Below are 20,729 nucleotides of genomic sequence, written 5' to 3'. Positions count from 1 at the left end.
ATCCTGATTTTATAATCCTTCATGCTTAAAAAATAATCAAGTTTAAAATGTCTCTGTCGCTCTCACCAAGATGAGGGTTCAAACACTTAAAAGCACTTTAATCAAAGAGGGTGCAGGTTTGAGGAATGACAGTTATCCACAAGATCGAAGGTGGCAGCTATTGATAGATAGTTAGAGTGGAAAGAGAAAATGGATGAGGAGGCAGTTTGTGTAATATGGTTTTATACTTAAAAATGTATCAATGTATGTTCCATTCTACCGTTGTATAAGGAAGACAAACCAACCTAGTTTCACCCCGAGTTAAACTGAGTTTGTTTTTTGTTTTTTAAGTATGTATTTTTTGGCAGATTGTTTGTTCAATTTATTCACGAAATGTTGACTTTATTCATTTATTTATTAACTTTTTTCACCATTTAATTAATTCACGTCTTAAAAAGTCAGGCTTGGTCTTCTATAGTATATTCAGGTGCCTGGGATGATTCTGCTTTCCCGTCAGCTTCCTGCTTTAATCCTCACCCTGAACCAAACCAGTGAAGAGTAATAATCTCTTTTAAATTATAATCTTTATCTGCTGACTAATCCCTCTAAAATGTGAAATATCCAGACTGTAAGCCGTCACCTAAACTCATTTTCTTGAATAATTGGGATCATAACATAATGTTGTTTTTCCCACTCTAGCATCACACCCCTCAACCTCCAGTCACCTATAATAATGCGGATGTAATATATGTCCTGAAGTGAAATATTCCAGCGATAATCTCCTATTTACCAGAATGGACCGACACTAATCCATTGTGTTGTCCTGATGAATGCTGAGAGCTTTAACACTCAACAGGATTTAGTCCCTTTTTGGTGGAGATAGATGTAGAAAGAGGAAACCGCACACTATTGATTTACAGAAAATAGAATTAACATTTTAATACATGATCTGCCCGTGCGTGTGTGTGTGTGTGTGTGTGTGTGTGTGTGTGTGTGTGTGTGTGTGTCTGTGTGTGTGTGATCCAGTGATATCTCTGTGCAGCAGTGGTGTTTAGCTGTAAATCTGATTTAAAAAATCTGAAACATCACCGGAGATGTCAGGATGCCACAGATTCTCCTTCATCGGAAAATATGATATTATTGTTAATAATAATGTAAAGCTACAGAAGCCCTGATAGGCAAGTGATAAAAACAAATCTGGGGATCCATTTTCTAAGTCTGATCTGTGTTTATGACTTAAGAACAGGTGGAAAACAGGTTCCTTATTTTTTTTCCTGTGAAACAGGTGAAGAAAAAACGTATATATATATATATATATATATATATATATATATATATATATATATATATATATATATATATATTGTGTGCTAGCAAGTGAAACCCACCTGAGAGACAACGAAAACAGAGAATATAGGGTATTGGTGCACTTAAGCCCCTTGTGGCCGATATGGGTATTACAACAACAGACACTTCTACAACACAACCACAGAAGAGAAAACATTTCTATCTGCCTACAGTATACATACAGTAATATGTACATATAATAATTTGCCATGGCCGTGGTGAAGGCTAAGATGAAGCTTATGCAGCTATTGATCATGTTGATGGTGTTGCTGTTGTTGATGAAGGTCCCTCCTCCCCCTCTCAGAACACATACACTAATGCAGACAAGCTGCTGGAGGCAGCTGAGCAGCTGGCTCAGACCGGAGAGTGCGACCCCGAGGAAATCTACAAGGCAGCCAGGCACCTGGAAGTCCGAATCCAGGACTTTGTCCGTCGAGTGGAACACAGGAAGCTGCTGCTCGACATGTCCGTCTCCTTCCACACTCACACCAAAGAGGTGGGAGCACACCAACACACACAAACCCCAAAAAGCAACACATTCTCAGACATCCTCCTGCTGCCTGGCGGATCTATCCACATTCATTATTTATTCATCGTTGACCACAGAGACTGTGATTTGTGATAAGTGGTGTAATGGCAAATTTGAGTCCCAATAGGACAAACAGTTTCCTTGCTCTAATTAGTGGCACTTGAAGTCTGCCATGTAGTTGTTATTTCCTGTCTCCAGTATTTTCAGACACAGCAGTAAAGTTGAAGTGGTGGAGTGGAAAGAGAATACGGTGTTGATGGTTTTGATCACACATCCACTAACTACTGCCAGTCTGTCCGTTTGCCCATCTGTGTGTCCAGCTGTGGTCGTGGATGGAGGAGCTGCAGAAGCAGCTGTTGGATGAAGTGTGCTGCGATTCGGTCGATTCGGTTCAGACTCTGATCCAGCAGTTTCAGCAGCAGCAGACGGCCACGCTGGAGGCAACGCTCAATGTGATTAAAGAGGGAGAGGAATTAATACAGCAGCTCAGGTAATAATAACATTCATATTGTTATTCATGATGGCGTTTGAGAGGCTCAGGTAATGATATTTATAATGTTATTAAAGTGGAAAGAAGGATTTATTCAGCAGCTTAGCGAATACTATTCATACTTAAAGGTGCATCATACGAGATTGGGAGCATTTTTTCTTGCCTCTCAATGTGAGTTTGGTTGAGATTCAACTCATTTTGTTTGGGAGGGGGAGGGAAACACATGCAGTTAGTACTTATTTTCTTGCTTTTTTTGAATTGTCATTTAAATTTCATATGAAAAAATATACAGGAATGAAAAGTTTTTTGTCAGAACTTGTTGTGTTGCCAAAGCAGGTCATGTTATAAGAGGTAGGCCTTGTGTTCAGGCCTATATGGTATCATATCTCCCTCTGTCTCCACAGAGATGCAGCCATGTCGACCAATAAGACGCCTCACTGCAGTTCCATTGCACACATCCAGGGGGTGCTGCAGCAGCTGGACGAGGCTCAGGGCCAGATGGAGGAACTGTTCCACGAACGCAAAATCAAGTTGGACATCTTCCTCCAGCTACGCATATTTGAGCAGTATACCATAGAGGTAAGAGTGTGTGTTTGCTCAATATCAAAGTGGAGGACCACTTGAGGATTGACCAAAAATGTTCACAAATTACATTTATAACACAAATCCCTCCAAAATACCACATTTAGTCACCAAGACTGGTCTCAGTACAGTGAGATGACTCATTGGATCCACAAGAGTTTCAGCTTGCTAGTAATACCCACTTTATGAAATTCCAAGACCAGTATGCAGAAATATTCAAATACGCCGTTTCTGAATAGGTGAAAATATAATATACTGCATGCAAAACCTGCAGATATTCACACAGAATTAGTCCTAATTCGTTCAGCAAAAAAAAAAGAGAAAAGAAAGAGAAAAAAAAAAGTAAATCTTCAGAGATTATTCAAACGTTATGATGTGCTCATAACATAACCTGAGAATGTGTCTTTTGAAAAGCTGCACCTGACATTTCAAAGGGACATTTTGTCTTCAATTTTCAGCCGGTGGTTTTTTGGATGTGGTCAAAAAAAAAGAAAGTCCAGGTGAACAACATGTGTGAAATCATTTTCTAAGCATAGCAAAGGGAGCTCTAACCTTTCTCTTACAGCCTACACCGCTGATTCAGCATCCCCAATTGGACCACCAGCCACTTATAAGAGCCAATTAGAGCCAATGTTGACATACCACAATAAACCACCCTAGCCCGTTGTGTCGTTAAACGTGTCTGCTGATCCAACGTTTCTTCTGTTCCTGCAGGTCACAGCGGAGTTAGATGCCTGGAATGAGGATCTCTCTCGTCAGCTGAACGACACCGGCCGTTCAGGCAGCAGCAGTGGCAGCAGCAGTAGCGGGGGAGGCAGCGCCTCCTCTGGCGGCGCAGAGGACATCGGCCTGGCAGAGCAGCGGCTGAAACGACACGCAGAGAGGAAGGCGGCCATGAACAACATGACCTATGAAGTAATGCAGCAGGGTCAAGACCTGCACCAGTACATCATGGAGGTCCAGGCTTCAGGTAAATCACACACAGACACCCTGTTACTCTATGAGGTAAAACATGGGTGGACACAAAGTGGAGGAATACAGAAAGATGGAAACCCATTTACGACTTTATTAAAATAATAATCTAATTTCACAATTACATTTTATATTATGTGTTATTTGAGTAAAAGTGAAAATGAAATAATCCAATTTTAATACTTGAATTATCATTTAGTAGCCTCATAAAACCCAATATGAGTATTTGAAAATGCACACAAAAATGGATTGGAAATTGGATTTTCATTTTAACTCAAATAATACATGCATTTGTGAAAACAAAATACTACTGTTCAAAGTTCACATTATCATTTTAATACAGTCCCATATGGGCTTCCATACGGAAGCCATGTCGTTTGCTTTATAATGAGCTGTCAGAGATAAGAGCAAGAGTTCATACCTGGAGACATGAGTTCACCACCGGCATCATTATGCATCTAACAGACTCCAAAGTGACTAGATTCTGAGCTTTGGCTGAACTGAAAAAATACACGTTTGGTACCTTATGTTTAAACTTTTAAACCTTAAAAAATCCACTACTACTAGGCAGTCATCCTCTACTCTTTGCATTCACACCGATGTGTTCCGGTTGCCCACTGAGCAGGCACATTTGGATTTACAGCTGCCCATTGTACAATGAAGGAGAGAGGGAGCGCTGACATTTTGGTAGAACCACGAACTGTGTTCCCAAAAGAAAAGGTGTTGTTGGGAACAGGGAAGGAATAAAGGTTAAAAATCTGTCAAAATCCTCTTACTGTGTGTGAGGTTTGTGTCTGCATCAGTCATGCTGCCCCCTGGAGTGATAAACCTCCCTCCACCATCACACACACACACACACACACACACACACACACACACACACACACACACACACACACACACACACACACACAGGGTATTAATGGTTAACTGATTCTTCAGTCTGTGTATAGAGACACTTTTATTAAATGCTTCAAAAAAACAAACTGCATTTTCTCAGCATGTAATATCTTTTTAAAACTGGATTTATAAAAAGATTTCTTGGTGACATAAGTCACAAAAAGTGACTTTAAATTGGCTTTTCATGATGTTTGTCATGCATTACATTAAAGACGTTTCCACCGATATTAAAGAAGCAGGAGTGGTTAGTTAGGGCTCATAATTTGATTCACATGCAAGTAAGTTTAGGAATTAAGTTGAATTTCTGTGTTTTATTAGTGTAGGTAATGCATTCTAAAAACTGTTTCTGTTATATTTGTTGATGTTCTCTTTACAGCTTGATAATTAAATACATACATACATAAAAAAATCCTGTTAATCAGCTGTCAGGATTGTAATATGCCCTTCCAATCATTAAATCTGGCCCTAAGTACTAATGCAGATTTGTATATTATTTATGTTCATTATGAACATTTTGGGGGTGTGGCTTTGGAGTGAGGCCTGAAGGGACAAGCTGTCAGCGCTGCCAATGTTCTTGATGGATTTTGAGCGACCTTTGGAGCTAGTACTGCTTCTTTGGGTACTTCATTAGAAAATAGTTGGCAACACTGGGCTGGATTTTTCTGTTGGATCATTTCAAAATCTAGCTTTAAAGGAAAAGTGACATGAGACGACATATTATTAAAGACAGACTGAGTAGGATTTTTGTGTCATTTTTTGAACATGCTCTTGGATGCAGAAAGCAGGAACAGACACCACCAGATACTTCTAGTGGTTTATAAGTGATGATTGAGAGGAATTACTTACATTACAGTCCATACATTGTTTTTGACACTCATTGTGTCTTCGATGTCATGGGACATGTTCAGCCTAGCATAGCGTTAAGACTGGATACACCCATACATAAAACATAATGTAAGAGTAATGGTTTGTCATACACGAGTGTTGTGTTGGTGCTCTACACTGAGGAATGAGTCCTGTCTTAACAGAGCTGCAGGGGAATTAGAGTTAATACCATAGACATCATACACAACATTCCTTCATCTGTGATTGGAAGGGACAGCATTTTGTGGAATGAAGGATGGGACAGTCACGGCTGTGTGTGCGTGTGTGTGTGTGTGTGTGTGTGTGTGTGTGTGTGTGTGTGTGTGTGTGTGTGTGTCAGGCATCGAGCTGACGGGGGAGAAGGACATGGACTTGGCCTCCCAGGTTCAGGAGCTGTTGGAGTTCCTCCATGAGAAGCAGCAGGAGGTGGAGCTCAACGCGCAACACACGCACACGCGTCTGGAGCAGATCCTACAGCTACGCCACCTACAGGCCGAGGTTAAACAGGTACATATACATGCCAGCACCGGGCACTGACATTTCCAAAGCAAAGCTCACTTAATCCTTTTTTCCCCTCAATTTTACTTTTGCATCATCATTTTACTTTCTTTCAGAGACATTTGAAGTTCTTGTGTGCATTCATCTCCAAAATATCAAGCACATTATTCTGATAGTGAGCTAGAAGATCCTACAGAGGAAATAATATGGTGGTGGTTTAATGGAGCGAGGTGGGATAGCTTTTATTATTAGAAACAAAGGAAATAAACTTGAAATGTCGTGTCGGAAGAACTCCTCCATGTTGGAGACAAAAGCAACACACAGCTGTTCGTCCCAGTTAAAGCAAAGAAGATGTCTTGTGTGTTTTTTCTTGAAGAAGCTCCTGCAGATGTGAAAATGAACATGCTGTGTGTTGAGACAGGAAACACACTGCTGCTACAGATGGATACAGCTGAATAATTGATGGGGTGTATGGCAATGTGCTAATAGCACACACGCACACACACATGTGCACACACACACACCCACACACACACCTACTGCTTCACACTCTTATCTGTCCTTGAATTCTTCTGGAATATGCTCAGTGAAGGTGCTTTTGGAACAGTGACCACACATGACCTACAACTTGTCTAGTTGTCGTAGAGGTAGTGTCCCGGAGACGCTGGCCTCATAGCTCCTTGAGGACAGGGACTCTGATCAGAGGGCATGGGAGAGTTCATAAAATAAATAATAAATAATAAAGTTTAATAATGTATAATGTATCACTGTTTCTAATTTTGAGTAGTTAAGTCAAATAGACTGGTTAAGCTAAATCGTAGCATTCTGGTTTATATGTTAAATGAGTGTTATCTAGGTCACAATAACTAGAAATACACTGCAACTAGAATCAACAATTATTTCATCAAAATAGCCCTCTAGTGGCTAAATAATGTAACTGCAGTACTGGAAATGGCCTCACAGCGAAACGCCGTTAATTAAATAGAACATGTACATTAATATCAAAAAGCCAAGTTACTGAAAAAAAAACACTCAATAAAAATATTATGTAAAATTCAAGGTAAGTATTGCCATAAAGCCATTATGCCATTTAAGCCTTACATATTGCACCACGCCCAGATGTAATATGCATTACAGACATACAGATTGTGAAAAAAATTGTCTAAAATAGGCAAGAGGCGGTTTCACACTTGTGTTAAGTATCACATCATATATAAAAACAATTATACCAATGGAAAATATAAACCAGTAGAATTTCAACACTAGCATTAGTTGTATTTATTAGTTTTTGGTGTGGAGGTTGTGTGCTCTTCTTCTTCTACTACCTTATAATACATACTTGACCATTGAGGTCAAGTCAAGTCAAAGTAGTTAGGAAAATACATTAAAACTAAATTATTAAGTCCAAAACCTTCTTCTTTTGATATTTCTTATGTCCAACTGCTGTTCGTGCACATTTCATTACCATTAGTCAGTTAATCAAACAGTATGGGACATTTTTACTCTTCGACTGCCGGACCGTGGTCCGGGGAAAAAATATTAATTTTGTACATTTTTATGAAGATGAAGATACATACTGACTATTCTTCCTAAATCTAAAATAATTTAATTCTGCTACTAAAACCTGCACACCAATAAGCTCTGCATCTGCATCATTCAAACTTGTTTACTCTCTCGTTGAACATATAACATTTCTGTCCTTAACCGATGTACCTATTTTCATTTTGTTTATTAAAGACATTGTGTCAGCAATATCCCCCACAGTATACACTCACAATATGTATCCGTCTTGTCTTTTGTAATGAATCTGCGTTTCTGTCTCTAGGTGCTGGGTTGGATACGTAATGGGGAGTCCATGTTGAACGCCAGCATGGTGAACGCCAGCTCTCTGTCTGAGGCCGAGCAGCTGCAGAGGGAACATGAGCAGTTCCAGATGGCCATCGAGGTACACACTCACTCACACACACGTCCTAATTATTGCTGCTCAGTCCAGGCTTACTGTACTTGAGTAATAATTATTTCAGTATGCGTCGGTTTGAATAGTAGGAGCTGACCGTGCAGGCTGATACGCAAGCACACACTTACACACACAGTTTTGTTTTAATGACTTTTGGGGACAACACATTGGCTTACACTCATTCCCCGACTTAACCCTAACCAGAACCACTACCAGCTCATTCCTGACCCTTACCCTCACCTTAAACCAAGCCTTCACCCCAAAACGTCATGACGTGCAATTGGTCTAAAAAAAATGCAAGTCCACACATTGTGAGTGTGTTATCAGATGGATGTCCCCACATGGTGCTAAAACACGCCCACACACATGCACACTGAGTCTTTGTCATCTGTGTGGACCAGGCTTGCCTCAATAATCATTTTATTTTGCATTGATTTTGAAAAGTAACACACACACACACACACACACACACACACACACACACACACACATGTTGCATCTGTGTACGTGTGTTTGTGTTGCTCCTTTAAATAGCTGACTCCAGAAGTGTGTAAGCACTCACAGGAGTGGAAGCCCCTTGGTCAGCACTGTACTACACACACACACACACACACACACACACACACACACACACAGACACACACACACACACACACTTAATTTTGGCCAAGACCCAACATGTTCTGGCCCGGTTTCTGCTCCTGTGGAACTCTGATTGGTGTGTGTGTGTGTGTGTGTGTGTGTGTGTGTGTGTGTCTGTGTGTGTGTGTGTGTGTTGTGAAGTGACTCCTGCATCCTCCACCAGACTGATGTTTTATTGTTGTTACTTATAGCACAACAGAACTGAACAACATTCATGTTTGAGTCCGTTCTCAAGCAGAATGTTGACTGTAGACAAATACGAACACAGACTCTGACGTAGCCTTTAAAATATGATTATGTATATGAAATATGAAATATCATATTGCTCTTGCTGCCATTTTCAGCCATCACAAAGGAGGAACAGGAGACGGAGGTTATTTGGAGCGTCGATGTGATAATCAGATGCATCTGACTTTGATAGGCTTAGACAGGAAAAACCCACCCTACACACACACACACCATAAAAACATACTTCTTTGGATTTCTTAATATAGTCTGTATGGGTAGGATGATTTGGGGTATTCGACGTCTTGAATACACTTCCTTCTTTATAAAACATTTGCAAAGCAGATGTTTCTTGACTTGAACCACCTATGATTGGTTACATCCACGTTGACCAGCTTCTCCTTCACGGCCTTAGTTGACGCATGTGTGTGTTTCTTGGCTCGTTGCTCAGACCTGTAGACGGACTGCTGGAACCTGCATGTGTGTCCACGTGCAAACAAAGACAGCGACGTGCACATACAAATGGCTCCGTAACGTTAATAGTGACCATAAAACTCCACAGGGAGCCTTTGAACAAATGAGTCAATGATTTGTAATCCTTTCTCCTGTCTTCTCTTCCCCTCCAGTCTCTCTTCCATGCTAACTCTCTGCAGAAGACTCATCAGAGCGCTTTGCAGGTCCAGCAAAAAGCTGAGGTAAATTGATGCTTTATCAGTTACTGTGTCTTGTCCTGCGTATTGTCTCTCTACATTCCTGCATCCAGCTGATGTTGCATCATGGCCACATATTGCCCTGTCTCACCCCCCTCCCCTCCTCCTCTCTCCCAGATGATGCTACAGGCCGGCCACTACGATCCAGAGGCAATCAGAGGCTGTGCAGAGAAAGTGGCGGTTCACTGGCAGCAGCTGATGTTGAAGATGGAGGACCGCCTGAAGCTCGTCAATGCCTCTGTGGCCTTTTACAAGACGTCCGAACAGGTTCACGTCAAACACACGCACGTTTGCAGAGGCCGGTGTTGTTGTCACGGTGTCTTCAACTCGTCGTTGTCTGTCCAGGTGTGCAGTGTGTTAGAGAGCCTGGAGCAGGAGTACCGCCGGGATGAAGACTGGTGCGGCAGCCACGATAAACTGGGAATGTCGGCCGACTGCGAACACCTTCTGCCTCTGATCAGTAAACACCTGGAGCAGAAAGAAGCCTTCCTCAAGGTGATTCATTCGTCATTGTCTCACATCAGGAAACCAACAAAATAAGAGGAAAATAAAGGAAACATCATATTCAATAAATAATGACACCCATGTCTTCAATGCATGATGAACATACCTAATGATCTGCTTATAGCATAAAGCTAGCTCAATGCTTTCTAAATATAATCTACAGATTATAAAGTATTGTATAATGACCTATAAGGTCAAGTATCATAATACTTAATAATTGCGGGTCGTAGTGTGTTAGAATGTTCATAGTTGCAACACATTATAACCTTTTTTATAATGCATTCTAATCACTGTCATAATGTATTATAATGCCATTAGAATTTTAATAATTACTTGCAGTGGTCATTGTTTGCTTCAAAAAATAAATGTTTTAATTGTAATTTTACTTAAAGCAAACAACGGCCACTAAGAGTAACCTATACTCACTTTATAATGAATTATAGAAAACTCATTATGTATCATAAATATGACAATTATAATATACTATGAGACTTGCAACAACAAAAAAAACATCAACAGGAAATTATGAAGGATTATGATACTTGACCATATGAGTCATTTTAAAATGCTTCATAATGTGTTATTAATATTAGAAAGCACAAGAACATTAAATACGTGTGTCTCTGGGCTGCAGGCGTGCACTCTGGCCCGGAGGAACGCCGAGGTCTTTCTGAAGTACATCCACAGGAACAATGTGAGCATGCCTGGAGCCGCCGGTCACACCAGAGGGCCCGAACAACAGGTCAAAGGTCAGTGCAGCTGACATCCAGAGTATGGTCAAACAAATGATGAAAGATGGAAAACGAAACATATAGCGACAATCTTTTATGAAAGATTAAATATTGCTGTGAAGCTTTATTTTACTGTTGTACTGATTTTAACTGATCATGGTAGTTTATTCTATTTGCAAACCAAAGAAAACCAAGCCAACATTATATAGAAAAATACAATAAACTAGATGACAACAAGAAGCATGCAAAATAAGGATGTTTAGTTCAACAACCCAAATAACCTAAACTTAACACATAATATGATAGTATTTTTCTGTCTTTAATCAGATGTTTTATGTTCCACTCTACTAAACATCTGCATGCAGTTGGATCTCATGTGCTGGGAGCACATTTTGGGATTAGGGAGGAAGTGCATGTTTAATATGACTGTTATGTGTGTTTTTTGCGTGCAGCCATTCTGAACGAGCTGCTGCAGAGAGAGAACAGAGTCCTTCACTTCTGGACGCTGAAGAAACGAAGGCTGGACCAATGTCAGCAGTACTTGGTGTTTGAACGCAGTGCCAAACAGGTGTGTGTGTGTGTGTGTGTGTGTGTCTGTGCACTCTAGAAACAAAAAGAAAATAATTCCGACTGGATTTTGGCTTTGGGGAAATGTGCAGCACTAAAGGCACATCTGGTTTATTTGATCAGGGAATGAGTTTAATAGGCACAATTTATGGAGATTTAGGATCAACTTTATCTTTCTGTGTGTGTGTGTGTGTGTGCGTGTGTGTGCAGGCGTTGGATTGGATCCAAGAGACGGGTGAAGTTTACCTGGCCACACACACATCACCTGGTGACAGCAGCGAGGAGACGCAGCAGCTCCTCAACGACTACCATCACTTCAGACTTACAGCCAAGGTACACTGTGTGTGTGTGTGTGTGTGTGTGTGTGTGTGTGTGTGTGTGTGTGTGTGTGTGTGTGTGTGTGTGTGTGTGTGTGTGTGTTGAGCTACTGACAGTTTTATAGCCTCTCAAAGGAACTGCTAGGAACATGAAGCCAGTAGAGGTAATACGTGTAAACTGTATCTCCTTTTACAGTCATTATTACTGACATTGCTGTAAACTTGGATTCAAGCCTCAAACACTCTGGAAGTGTCTGGCGTGTTCATTTTGAAGTACACTTATTGTTTCAAACGGCGTTTTCCCCAGAGGATGATGTTTGTCTCCTAGTCCTGTCGCTTTCACTCATTCAAATGACAAATGCCGGTGAACACTTAACCCTGTTTACACAAGCATTTCCAGTCACTTATCACTTTCAGTGCGTTTATACTTGTGAAGCTTTGCACACTAAATAAGACATGAGAGTTTTACGTGACACATCTTTTTAAGACAGGTGATGATATTCAATAAATTCAATTATTTCAAGTGTGAAATATACAGGTAATGATATTTTCCTAAAAATGAGCGAGATCACACACTAAAACAGTCAGTCAATCAGTGAATAATCAGTATATCGTGTGTGTGTGTGTGTGTGTGTGTGTGTGTCGGTGTGTGTTAACTTCCTGCAGCAAATCAAGGAGAAGGTGAAGCTGCTCATCCAGTTGGCGGACAACCTGGTGGAGAAAGGCCACGCCCACGTGTCGGAGCTGAAGCGCTGGATCAGCACGGTGGACCGCAGATACCGGGACTTCTCGCTACGCATGGGCAAATACCAGGAGAGCCTAGAAAGGAGCCTGGGGGTCAGCTCTGAGGTGAACACACACACACACACACACACACATTAGGCCCTGATCACACTGAGGTGCGTTGCAACAAGCAAGACTGCTTCAAAAACGGCCCTTAGAAAAGCGTGCCAGGCGTAACAGCTGATGAGCCTGTGGAGTGCGGGTGTATGCACGACCATGCGATCAAATGTGATTAACGGGAAGATGCTGTTGGAAGATGAGGAGAGATAAAAATGTCTTTGATTCTAGACGTGCTGAAAAAAGTAAACAGTATGGGGAATTCATCTCTTCTGCAAGTCGTGTCTGGATGACTAACTTCCCATCCTTCGTTCTGCTGCCCGGGCCAAGTATGACATTGACGAGGGGTACGACTCTGCGCCTGGAGATGAGCAGTTCTATTTTTAGAGTATTCTAACTTTCATACGCATCGAAGGAAAAAGGCTAGAAAAACACAACACATGGCACAAGAAAGGAGCACAAGGCAGATGCACCGTAACACAGGAAAGCGATGGTTTCTAGCGAGGCGTCTCAGTGTGGTCAGCGCCTTTTTAATCCATTTTAGAGAATTGACTCCAATCCACTGTATGTCCCTCTATGCAGGACAATAAAGACTTGGAGTTGGACATTATCCCTGCCAGCCTGACGGACGACCCCGAGGTCAAACTGCGTGACCCCAACCACGAGGTCAATGAGGAAAAGAGGAAGTCCGCCAGGAAGAAAGAGTGAGTGCAATGAGGGAAGAGAGAGAACAAGCGTGTCGTCGTTGCTGCTTCCCAAATAGGAATAAAAATGACATCATGAACGTCACTTTCTCATCAACAGAGAGGTGACACATTCACTGTTATCCTTATTCCCAACATTAATACGTTCACACTGGTAACACGGAAGCCAGCGAGCCAAACATTGCTACAACTCTGTCTCACATGTTCATGGTAGATTTATCATTTCACTGAAACTCACTGAAACTCACCAGTGTTGGCCGACTCCTGTCAATCTCCTGTCTCGCTATCACCATATGTTTTTTTCATATTCCTTCATATCACTTCATCATGTGTTATGGCTGGGTGTACATTTACTTTGGATTATGTGCTTTTGATATATGAGAAAATTACACTCTCGCCTTTATTTTTCCTTTTGGATTCACTTCGTCGTCCATTTCGGAGACGTTAGTTAACACTGACAATAATGATGTCAAAGAATGATGAGATGAGTGAAGCGTAACCACGGAAACTGATGTGCCGTGTGATGTGAAATGCTTTGTATAAACCCTGAGCGCAGGGAAATATTTTGCATCCAAATGTCCTCTCTGACCTGTCTTAGGGTCTGAGTGTCCTCTGTGGCGTCTCCTCTGGTGGTCTGAACTTTTTTCTTGTCTCAGGTTCATCATGGCAGAGCTGCTGCAGACAGAGAAGACCTACGTCAAAGACCTCCACGAGTGTCTAGAAGTATGAATAAAAAAACATCTGCGTGTCCCATCTTGTTTTTTATACAACAAATTTAGTGCCGTCTGCCTTACCTGTCTGTCTGTCTGTCTGTCTGTCTGTCAGAACTACCTGTGGGAGATGACCAGCGGCATGGAAGAGATTCCTCCAGGCATCGCCAACAAGGAACACATCATCTTCGGCAACATGCAGGATATCTGGGACTTCCACAACAAGTGAGAGATCATTTTGGCCGGATATGAGAATCAGCCAGTCTTTGTTTCCACCAGTGTTAGACTTTTCTGAATCCATATTTGGGAATTCCCTAGCAACAAGCACACAGCACAGCCACAGCCGTTTAAGCTCAAACAGCATGTTAAAAAAAAAAAAAAAAAAACCCTGCCAAAATCATATTGGCCATCTTTTGCATTAGTGAGCAATGAGCCAACTTTTTTGCACTTAGCTTTTAGAGATTTACTGTGAAACATTTGACCACTTAAACCCTTCCTCGCAAAGAGGAGCTTTGTGTTGGGTTTTTTTCATGTTGTAGATAGAAGGGGGCTGCATTAAAGTGTTTGAGGTTTAACTTCACAGGCAGTTCATGTACTGCCGAAGGTTCCCTGAGGAAGCCGTTTGTTTCTGATCTCTTTGTTTTATCTCCGGAAATCTGTGTTGGTTCCTCAAGGAGCGACAGGAAACACAGGCACATCCAGTTGTCTTTGTTTGAGATGATTCTTTTCATGTAACCGTATATATATATATATATATATATATATATATATATATATATATATTATTGTAGATATATATTATTTTAGACATCTCTACTGTATGTATGCTTAATGGATCACTACTTATGTGCAACAGAGGTGATATAACACAACATTTTCACATTCCGGGTCACGTCATAGGATGTGGTAGTGTACAAAACAGTGTTTTTCATTATTATCTTATGAAGTTATATTGAAGAGAAAAACAGACACTCCATATAAAAAGTGTGCTTTGTGATCTTTAACTGTGTTGTTTTTGTTTCTAGTATTTTCCTGAAGGAGCTGGTGAACTACGAGCAGCTACCGGAGGACGTCGGTCACTGCTTCGTCACCTGGGTGAGAGTCGGCCCTTTAATCCTGATGCTGTCAGAGCAATATGACCAAGTGACTTGTGTTCTCTGTCCTGATAGGGGGACGGGCTTGAATAGAGAATAATAAAATGATCCTGTAAGATTTTGAAAATGTTTCTTGCCTCCTCTCCTGTTTTCCAGGCTGATAAGTTCCATATTTATGTGGATTACTGTAAGAACAAACCCGACTCCAGTCAGCTCATCCTGGAGCATGCTGGTACCTTCTTTGACGTGAGTAATCCCTTCATCACTCTGCAACAGATCCTTTCACTTCACCGCATAAACAAGACTCCCACAAAACCTTTTATTCCATCTAATCATTAAAAAAACAACTAATTCCAAATAAAAGAGTCTCATGTAAACTCCTCCGTCTGAGGAAATGGACTGGTCCTGGCCTACTTTAAATGATAACTTCGGTATTTTTTTTTTTTTTTTAAATATTCAATCTTATGGCAGCAGGTCACATGACAATCTGAGCCTGTCAGTGGCAAAAACAAGCAGTTGGCTATCAGGATCAAAGTGTTGCTTCAGTACAAAACCCAGCAGTTCACCAACGAGGGCTTGATGTGGGGATTTTGTTGTGATGGATTCTTACAGTGAATCATGAACAAGATTAACAGGACTCTAATCTATGATTTGAATTAAACACTCCTGTAAGCGCCCTGTTGAGCAGATGGCTCAGATTTAGAAGGGGAAATTGGTTGTGTTCAGCAGCAGTTTTCTAATTTCCCTTCTGCAGCTCCACATGGTGATGATTGTGTAGCTCACCTCTTCTGTCAGTAGGTGGTGGTGTTTGGTCATAGAAGACATGCTGCATTGACTGTTCATTGACACATTCATGACAATTTTCAACAACATTCTCTGCATGTACAAACAGGACATTCAGCAGAGACGTGGATTGGCTAACTCCATCTCCTCCTACCTCATCAAACCAGTCCAGAGGATCACCAAGTACCAACTACTGCTTAAGGTGGATACACAAACACACAAGGGCTCATGGAATATGTAGTCTTTATGTGTGCACACCAGACAAAATATTGTTTTAAGTAAGTTTGTGTTTTCCTGCTCTGCTGATATCCTGTCGCCTCCCTCTGCAGGAGCTACTGTCGTGTTGTGAGGAGGGTAAAGGGGAGATTAAAGATGGTTTGGAGGTGATGCTCAGTGTTCCTAAGAGAGCTAATGATGCCATGCATCTCGCCATGTTGGAAGGTAAGATACTGTCCATATTATTATAACGTTTTCAACATGACATCTTTTATTTTGACAGTCTGGAAAGTGATTTCTTAACTCCTAAAATGTTTCTCACTTTAGTTTGGCAGAATTCGTTTTTTTTTATTATATATATATATATATATTATATAAATATATATATATATATATATATATATATATTTACTGTTGATCATTTTCCAAGACATACCAAATGACTGTCTGTTCAGACTTTGAGCAGCTTGGTTGACATTAAAGGGGACATATCATGCTCATTTCCAGGTTCATACTTGAGTTTCTAATACGTTTACATCAATTCATGTAAAAAAAAAAACCAACACATTTTGCTGATACTGTGTGTCTGAATACACCTGTTGTCCACCCTGTTCGAAACTTGTTTTAGCGTCTGTCTCTTTAAAACCTCCCTACCTAGTCTCTTGATTGGCTTGTGAGAAAAATGTGGTGCAACTCGTTCTCGGCCGTGGGTTTATCTAATGAGCCAACACATGAAATAGAAAGGAACTGTGACATCATTTCACAGGTTGTGGGTTGGTAGGAACTCCTGACACCCAAATGTGTGCACAAGCACTGGAAAAATATGTCCCCTTGGTCCTCCTCTTCCTCAGGCTTTGAGGAAAACCTGGAGGTGCAGGGCGAGCTGATCCTGCAGGACAGTTTCCAGGTTTGGGATCCACGCTCGCTGATCAGGAAGGGGCGGGACCGACACCTATTCCTGTTTGAATTCTCACTGGTCTTCAGTAAGGAGATCAAAGACTCAGCTGGCAGAACCAAATACCAGTACAAGAACAAACTACTGGTGAGTGTGCATGTGTGGAGGTGTGTGTGTGTGTGTGTGGAGGTGTGTATCCATCCAGTCCAGAGGTCACATCACTGTTCTACTGTTTTCATCTGCTCTTTTTGCATTGTGTGTTCGGATTGGAAGATAAGCTATTGTGTGTTTTAATCAAATGGACTCACGTTTTTGATAATTATGCATTCTTCCTTTACTTGCTGCCCTGCAGACGTCGGAGTTGGGGGTGACCGAGCACATTGAGGGCGATCCATGTAAATTTGCTCTGTGGGCAGGAAGAACCCCCTCCTCTGATAATAAAACGGTGCTAAAGGCAAGTAAAGCATTTTATTTAAATGAAAAAACATTGTATACTGGTTTGTTGATCTACGTTAATAATAGTAATTATGTTATTTCTCCTCCAGGCGTCCAATATGGAAGCTAAACAGGAGTGGATTAAAAACATCAGGGAGGTGATCCAGGAGAGGATGACTCACCTGAAGGGGGCGCTCAAGGAGCCTGTTCATCTGCCTAAAACACCATCACTGACCAAATCCAGGAATAATAACACCAAGAGGTGAACAAGTACACACAGACATCGTCTACACTTGTTAAAAGAAAATTGTCACTGACCTGTCACCATGGTAACACATTCTCACTGCTAGCTCAGCTCTCCTTGGCGTCTGACACCGACGCTCATTTAGCTTGTCAGTGTGTGTTTAATGTTAATGTCAGGAGTCATTAACATGTTTTATATAATAATAATAATAATACATTTATTTTGTATAGCGCTTTTCAAGGGATCTCAAAGACACTTTACATATACGGTTAAAAAATATATCCACCTCTGCTTTTTGCATCTGCACTCCAGATAAAAATTAATTGCAATGTTTCTTTCATCATCTTCCAGAAAATGGTGTATATTTGATTAAATTAATAATAATAGAACACAATAAAGTGGCACTAAACTTAAACAAAACAAAGAAAAGAAAAATGTATGATAACAGCAATCATTCCTGGAACTTCCTGGGATTTGGGACGAACAACTAGAACACTAGATCACAACTAGAAACATCATCATTGTAAACATTGCCTCTGTGGGAGGAAACCTTATCACCATTTGGATTGAATATGCTGTAATTATTTTGCTGTTTATTCTGTAAAAACAACATCGGTTGCACTTCGTGAGTACTCCCTGAGGTGTCTCCCTTTTTCTCCCCTGTTAAAAGGGAGTTTTTCCTCATCCGATGAGAGCGTCCCGGGACGGAGGATGTCATATGTTGTACGGATTGTAAAGCCCTCTGAGGCATATTTGTGATTTTGGCCTATAGTAATCAAATTAAATTGAACCTAGATGACTACATTCTCACACTGAGACAGTTTGTGTTTGCCAGTGATTTAAACAGAGATATTGTGATTGTGTGTGATCAGGGAGGGAGGTGAGGATGGAGACAGTCAGGGAGACGGCAGCAGCCAACCAGACACCATCTCCATCGCGTCCAGGACGTCCCAGAACACTGTAGACAGCGACAAGGTGAGAGACACTCACGCAGACATGCCGTCACTCTGTGGTCCTTGATGAGCTGATGACACACAGCTGTCTCAGCGCTACAGGGTCTCCCGTGAAGCTACAAGGGGCAGAAGCAGGGGCTGTGCATTTGCCAGTGGCAGAAAGAGACTGTGCATGTGCTCACTCCAACTAAGTAGTAATGTTTAAGCTTATACTTGAGCTCAGGTGAAGGTTGTGTGTGTGTCGAGCTATGTGTGTAGTTGATGTGTGTGTGTATGAGAAGTATCCAGCAATGCCACCATGTGAACAGAGGAGCTCTCAGCGATGAAAAACCTCTTCAGGTTGTGTGCAGGCGTTTGTGCTGATGCCTCCTACCAACCAGCCTCTCACATCCAAGTAAGCCTGTCTTTGAACTTTTATTTTGACAGTCAACCAGAATTTGAGTGCTTACATAATTAGAGGGAACACAGGAGTCCCCTTTGGTGTTTTTTTCATTAGAGGAATGCATATACCCTCTCTAAACTGCACCTTGATTACATTATTAAATTAAGCAGGCTTTACAACCTCTGTCACGGCACTTTTGCTGTGTTTAAAATGAACTTTTCTGTAACTACTTTTGGCAGTGTATGTTTTGGAAAATGGATCAACAGGCAGACTGGGAAGTTATGAGGTAACCCAAACTGAATTTGGCGGATGGAGCTGAATTACAGAGTGACTACTGCTTTGTGAAAAAGCTCTTTGTTGCACAGTTTAATTTGCCAATTAGAAAAAAAACATGACAATTCCAGATTTTTAATGGCGTTTGGTGTCGCAGCTATTTTGGCGGTTCTGATTTCACAACTGGATGCGTTGTTTTGATTTTTAAATGGGTCGTTCCCCGGTGCTGGCACTCTTCCTCTATTTCCACTGCTGTGGACACACATCCACCCATACAGATCCCCATCATGGCCTCCCACTGTAGTGTTACACAGTGTGGCCTTTTCACCGTGCAACCCCACGCCTACTCACCATCCAGCCTCTAAATGTCAGTGCAATGCACACACACACACACACACACACACACACACACACACACACACACACACACACACACACACAAACGTTATATAATTTATAAGCTAATTTATGCTACACGGGAAGAACAACACGTGTAACTTGCTTCCCGATCCGTACATCCCGCACAATCAATACTGTGCGTGTGCAAACTAGTAGTACACCACTGTGGCTAAACACTCTTGTGCTGCCTATTGTTTCCCTGATGATGCTACAGTGTGAAACACAAATCAGTGTTGAAATGGGCAGGAGGAGAGCTAGTCAATGTTAGCTGTTAGCAGCCGGTGCAACACTGTGCTGCCCGGCTAAATAGTGGTTTGTTCAATAAAAAGACTTCCGGCGAAGGTAAATTGTAATGTGATGATGATGTGTTTGAATGCAATCTTGTAAAATGTTGTTTTTGGTTAAATAGATATTGAGGGAACTGTTTTTGGTTTTAATGTACTGATATCGGATTGGTGTCGGCCAATCAGCCGATAGTTCAGAATTGGCACCTGGAAGGTAAAAATGCAGCTGTACTTTACTGTAACTCTGCATATGTGATTTTATATTGCATGTCTGTGTTGCTCTGCCCACCTCCCCCTTTCCAATGAAAACATCATAATGACTTTTTCCAGCCTTTTTTTCTTTTTAAGTGTGGGCGTGTTGTTGTTCTCGTCCAATTTATTATTTCTAGGTTTTAGAAGACTCTCTAGCTTGCTATTTTTGGATCCTCTTCTCCCGTTTTCCTGAGGCATCAAAGAAAAAATGAAGTTCCAACATTTTTGTTTTGATACGTTTCATATTTCACATGCTGACGCTGCAGAGCACGGCTGTAACCGCGTGCTGCATTTCAATAAGGCAGACAACAATAAGGACTTGGCAACATACAAGTTGTAGAAAGCATATAAACAGGGCTGTGTTTTAAACCCTTTTTGATAAATTGTCATTCTCCTTATAGATCTCCTTTGTCTACAGCAGTTAAGTTTAGGTTCTGTCGTTCAAGTACAA

General features: G+C 41.2%; 2 protein-coding genes across 5 annotated transcripts in view; one reads left to right on the top strand and one right to left on the bottom strand.

The window, feature by feature from the left end:
* LOC311021713 (uncharacterized protein) overlaps positions 1–20,729 on the bottom strand; it is a 441,358-nt gene that overhangs the window by 240,362 nt on the left and 180,267 nt on the right. The gene's annotated exons all lie outside the window — the stretch shown is intronic.
* The window catches only part of kalrna (kalirin RhoGEF kinase a), a 138,394-nt gene that overhangs the window by 65,871 nt on the left and 51,794 nt on the right, over positions 1–20,729 (top strand). For all 4 annotated transcript variants that reach the window (XM_084023806.1, XM_084023807.1, XM_084023808.1 and 1 more), the window contains exons 15-38: positions 1,631–1,822; positions 2,176–2,345; positions 2,750–2,924; positions 3,642–3,897; positions 6,004–6,170; positions 7,987–8,106; positions 9,612–9,680; positions 9,813–9,962; positions 10,041–10,190; positions 10,834–10,948; positions 11,383–11,498; positions 11,708–11,830; positions 12,481–12,663; positions 13,237–13,358; positions 14,015–14,081; positions 14,184–14,293; positions 15,094–15,163; positions 15,319–15,408; positions 16,055–16,147; positions 16,275–16,386; positions 17,013–17,203; positions 17,409–17,510; positions 17,602–17,753; positions 18,608–18,710. In XM_084023806.1, the coding sequence (XP_083879932.1) occupies positions 1,631–1,822; positions 2,176–2,345; positions 2,750–2,924; positions 3,642–3,897; positions 6,004–6,170; positions 7,987–8,106; positions 9,612–9,680; positions 9,813–9,962; positions 10,041–10,190; positions 10,834–10,948; positions 11,383–11,498; positions 11,708–11,830; positions 12,481–12,663; positions 13,237–13,358; positions 14,015–14,081; positions 14,184–14,293; positions 15,094–15,163; positions 15,319–15,408; positions 16,055–16,147; positions 16,275–16,386; positions 17,013–17,203; positions 17,409–17,510; positions 17,602–17,753; positions 18,608–18,710 (3,198 nt within the window). The remainder of the gene's footprint in view (positions 1–1,630; positions 1,823–2,175; positions 2,346–2,749; positions 2,925–3,641; positions 3,898–6,003; positions 6,171–7,986; positions 8,107–9,611; positions 9,681–9,812; positions 9,963–10,040; positions 10,191–10,833; positions 10,949–11,382; positions 11,499–11,707; positions 11,831–12,480; positions 12,664–13,236; positions 13,359–14,014; positions 14,082–14,183; positions 14,294–15,093; positions 15,164–15,318; positions 15,409–16,054; positions 16,148–16,274; positions 16,387–17,012; positions 17,204–17,408; positions 17,511–17,601; positions 17,754–18,607; positions 18,711–20,729) is intronic.

This window comes from Eutrigla gurnardus (assembly GCF_963514095.1).
Source record: "Eutrigla gurnardus genome assembly, chromosome: 12".
In the NCBI taxonomy this organism is placed as follows: Eukaryota; Metazoa; Chordata; class Actinopteri; order Perciformes; family Triglidae; genus Eutrigla; species Eutrigla gurnardus.
This window is presented reverse-complemented; position numbering and strand designations above follow the sequence as displayed.